General features: G+C 46.0%; 1 protein-coding gene across 1 annotated transcript in view; it reads right to left on the bottom strand.

The window, feature by feature from the left end:
* Positions 1-422: 422 nt before the first annotated feature.
* LOC310794031 (vascular endothelial growth factor C-like) overlaps positions 423-4909 on the bottom strand; it is a gene marked incomplete at both ends in the record, with an annotated part of 22526 nt that continues 18039 nt past the window's right edge. The window contains 2 exons of the mRNA XM_083655897.1: positions 423-531; positions 3138-3462. Coding sequence (XP_083512023.1) covers positions 423-531; positions 3138-3462 — 434 coding nt within the window. The remainder of the gene's footprint in view (positions 532-3137; positions 3463-4909) is intronic.

Genomic DNA, 4909 nt, shown 5'->3' with positions numbered 1-4909 from the left:
CAATAAATTATATAATCAATATCTGACATAAGGATAATAACACATAATTCATACAAAAACAAATTATTCATTATTTTAAAACAAATCTCCAGCCTCAACTATTTCTTTCAGTCTTTACTTCCATGTTGCTGTATTTTCTGGGCACTGTGGTCCTCAAAGCCTACACAAGATCCCACATTTCCCACATTAATTTCCTGCATTACAATCACCAGTTCCCCACATTTGACCAGGGTCCGCTCCATCCCACACAACTCCACCCATCATTTATTTAGATATATATATTTTTCATTTTGAGGAGCCGCCACAGCTGACGAAGACACTCATGACCGGCAGCTTCCGGGGATGGATGACGAATCATAGTGGCTCTTTATCAGCTCGTTAGCATCTCATTAGCATCTCGTTAGCATGTCATTTGCTCGGGGTCAGTCCAGCCGTCTCCAGTGGGAGGGGATGCAGCGACACACCTCCTCGCTGAAGGAGAAACCCGGATCACACCTTCGCCTCCTCACCTCGCACGGCGGCCGGTGACAACTACAGAGAGAGACAAGGACAGTTTGTAGTTTTAACTTCACTAGCAATCTGTAGTTTTAACATCACTAGCAATCTGTAGTTTTAACATCACTAGCAATCTCGTGCGCGAGGAAAATATCATTATTGGCCTTCAGAAACCATATCAGTCAAACCCCAGTCCAGAGTCAAGGCTCGTTGTCCAACCTTCAGATGATGGATGGAGAATGAGGACCAAAGTCAAGGAAGCCAAACACATGAAAAGACTGAGAGACCTTCTGACGTATGACTTACGCACTCCATCAAGACAACAAAGACTTCCTGGAGTAGCGTATAAAGGCCATTTCTTTCCTGACTACAGGCTGCTATTTGATGGCTGAGAGGATATTTAGGCATGGTAGCTTTGGTGAAACCTATAAACACACACACACACACACACACACACACACACACACACACACACACACACACACACACACACACACACACACTATCTCAAACACACACACACACACACGCTCACATACACATACTCTCAAACACACACACACTCACACACACACACACACACACACACACACAGACAGACACACACACACACACACACACACACACACACACACACACACACACACACACTATCTCAAACACACACACTCACATACACACACTCTCTTAAACACACACATGCTCACATACACACACCACCAGATCCCAGACACTATGCTTACTGCTACGCTATACTCATAAATCACTCTCAAACAGGGTCACAGAGGGTCAACCTGGATGGGTACGTGTGTGTGTGCGTGTGTGTGTGTGTGTGTGTGTGTGTGTGTGTGTGTGTGTCTTCCTGTGCAGGGAGAGGAAATGGTTAAGTGACAGCTAAGAGAAGTCATTAGCAGAGTGAGGTCTTGTATTACAGCCCAGGGTTCACTGCAATACCAACCAAGCACTGCCTCTCCAGGTCCTTCCTCTGGCTTATAACACTAAGCACTGCCTCTCCAGGTCCTTCCCCTGGCTTATAACACTAAGCACTGCCTCTCCAGGTCCTTCCTCTGGCTTATAACACTAAGCACTGCCTCTCCAGGTCTTTCCCCTGGCTTATAACACTAAGCACTGCCTCTCCAGGTCCTTCCTCTGGCTTATAACACTAAGCACTGCCTCTCCAGGTCCTTCCTCTGGCTTATAACACTAAGCACTGCCTCTCCAGGTCTTTCCTCTGGCTTATAACACTAAGCACTGCCTCTCCAGGTCTTTCCCCTGGCTTATAACACTAAGCACTGCCTCTCCAGGTCCTTCCTCTGGCTTATAACACTAAGCACTGCCTCTCCAGGTCTTTCCTCTGGTTTATAACACTAAGCACTGTCTCTCCAGGTCCTTCCCCTGGCTTATAACACTAAGCACTGCCTCTCCAGGTCTTTCCTCTGGCTTATAACACTAAGCACTGCCTCTCCAGGTCTTTCCTCTGGCTTATAACACTAAGCACTGTCTCTCCAGGTCTTTCCTCTGGCTTATAACACTAAGCACTGCCTCTCCAGGTCTTTCCCCTGGTTTATAACACTAAGCACTGTCTCTCCAGGTCCTTCCCCTGGCTTATAACACTAAGCACTGCCTCTCCAGGTCCTTCCTCTGGCTTATAACACTAAGCACTGTCTCTCCAGGTCCTTCCCCTGGCTTATAACACTAAGCACTGTCTCTCCAGGTCTTTCCTCTGGCTTATAACACTAAGCACTGCCTCTCCAGGTCTTTCCCCTGGTTTATAACACTAAGCACTGTCTCTCCAGGTCCTTCCCCTGGCTTATAACACTAAGCACTGCCTCTCCAGGTCCTTCCTCTGGCTTATAACACTAAGCACTGCCTCTCCAGGTCCTTCCTCTGGCTTATAACACTAAGCACTGCCTCTCCAGGTCTTTCCTCTGGTTTATAACACTAAGCACTGCCTCTCCAGGTCTTTCCCCTGGCTTATAACACTAAGCACTGCCTCTCCAGGTCCTTCCTCTGGCTTATAACACACACTTACCATGGATCATTTCACACTCTATTCAAGGAACTTGCTCCAGTGAGCTTAGCATTCTCCACAAGAGACAACAAACATTAGCAAATTGTTCAAACAAGCCTCATTTTAAAGTTACCTACGCTAGCGGTACCCACCGGCTAACTGCCATTTAAACATACTCTGCCTAGCTCACGTTCGTTTGTTGACATGGCTCAGCTGTTTGACATCATCATCTGACATGTTATCAGTGTTTTGATTGGCTGTTGAAACTAGTTTCACAAAGTTGAGAGTTTTGCAACTGTTGCGGGTGAATTTCACACAAGTTTAAATTGTGTTGCAGAGGGCTAACACCATGCCCATCAATTGCAACTTAGTTTCACCTATAACCAACTAAAATTGCGTGAAAGTTTCACCGTGTAAAGCCAGCCTTTATTTTCTCGGTTTTCGTAAAATAAAAAGAGTTTTATTTAGACAAACCAAGTGATTCAGCTATGAGATGAAACACGACAGACAATAGAACATTTGACTTGGACCAAAACCTTTTCTTTGTGCAAGTCAAATGTTCTACGGTCTCTCGTGATTCATCTCGTAGCGCAATCACTTCTTTACCCAAGTCAGAGAAATCCCTCCTTACCTGCATGTAGCTTGGTGGAACCTGCGTCCTTTTAGGAAGCACCTGTTGGGCGACTCGTTGCATTCGCAGGAGCACTTGGTCTTATTGAGGGGCTGGTGCCTGGGACACGTCCTGTTGCAGGTGCACTGACAGGTGTCTTTATTGAAGATGTGGTTGGGGGGGCAGGCGGAGGGCTGCGGGGCACTGCAGAGGCACTGACAGGTGCTGCGGTCCAGGTGTCTGTTAGGGCCGCAGGCCTGAGTCCGCTCCCCGTGCCGACACACACACTGACAGCTGTCCACATCCAGCTCCTTATCTGGGCCGCACACATCCGACGCAAACATGTCTGTAGGGAGGGGGGTGGAGACACACAGGGGAGGTTGGAGCCTGGAGTTTGATGGCTGGAGAGAGAGATACGCTACCACTAACTTCCTTGCGTTTTCACATGTTTTCTTGTGCTACAAAAATATTTCAAAATGCATCGATTTGGGATTTTTGGTCTAAAATCTAAACCAGTGGTTTTCAAAGTGGGGTCTTGGTCTCAAGACCCCATTTTGATGGTCTCGGTCTCATCTTGGTCCTGGTCCTGAGTCAGTCTGGGACAGGGATGGGCAACTGGCGAAGCTTGAATATTCCACTAACTAACCAATTAGGTTAGACCACCCAAATCTGTGTTTTTAGTTTACTGTAGATCCCAGAACATGGCGCAAATGGCGTTAGCATTGCCCATCTACATACTGTTTAACATTAGCGTTTGAGCTAACACTATTGTAAGAAACTATATAGGATGCACATTGCACATTACTAATGTGATGAATAGTTTGTGGTCCTCTGAAACTAGCAGACCTAATGCATCCATTGGTAGCAACCATTTCATGCTAGCTTGTTGGGAAAGGGGCGGAATACTGCTCCAAATAGGCTTATCTGTGGTGAGGTCAAAAACTAGCACGGCCATTTTCAAAGGGGTCCCTTGACCTCTTGACCTTTTGACCTCTCACCTCAAGATATCTGAATGAGAATGGATTGTATGGGTACCAACCGTACCCACGAGTCTCCCATTTACACAAAAGTCATATGCTTATTTGAAAAATGTCATGGAATAGGAGGCAGAGTTGATTACAAACATGAATATTACTTATATTGCACTTACTGTGTTAACTTTTGTACCATTACTGAATAATGATTTTCGAGACTCAATTGCACTGAAATATTGGTATATCACTCCCCCCGTTAAGTTCATTAAATGAATGGAAGCATTACTAAATACATTTGAATCATATAAATGTTCGTATAATACATTTTGATTAATAGTATATATTTTTGTCCTTTTCATCAAATAAAAAATCTCTGACTTAAACAACCCACCTCCTCCCCAGCTCCTCCTTTCATGCTGTGTCTGACTTAAACAACCCACCTCCACCCCAGCTCCTCCTTTCATGCTGTGTCTGACTTAAACAACCCAGCTCCTCCTGTGTCTGACTTAAACAACCCACCTCCACCCCAGCTCCTCCTTTCATGCTGTGTCTGACTTAAATAACCCACCTCCACTCCAGCTCCTCCTTTCATGCTGTGTCTGACTTAAATAACCCACCTCCACTCCAGCTCCTCCTTTCATGCTGTGTCTGACTTAAACAACCCACCTCCACCCCAGCTCCTCCTTTAATGCTGTGTCTGACTTAAACAACCCACCTCCACCCCAGCTCCTCCTTTCATACTGTCTCTGACTTAAACAACCCACCTCCACTCCAGCTCCTCCTTTCATGCTGTGTCTGACTTAAACAACCCACCTCCAC

This window comes from Poromitra crassiceps, assembly GCF_964638095.1.
Source record: "Poromitra crassiceps genome assembly, chromosome: 19".
NCBI lineage: Eukaryota > Metazoa > Chordata > Actinopteri > Beryciformes > Melamphaidae > Poromitra > Poromitra crassiceps.
Note: the sequence above shows the minus strand (reverse complement) of the source record. Positions and strands in the feature narration are given on the sequence as shown.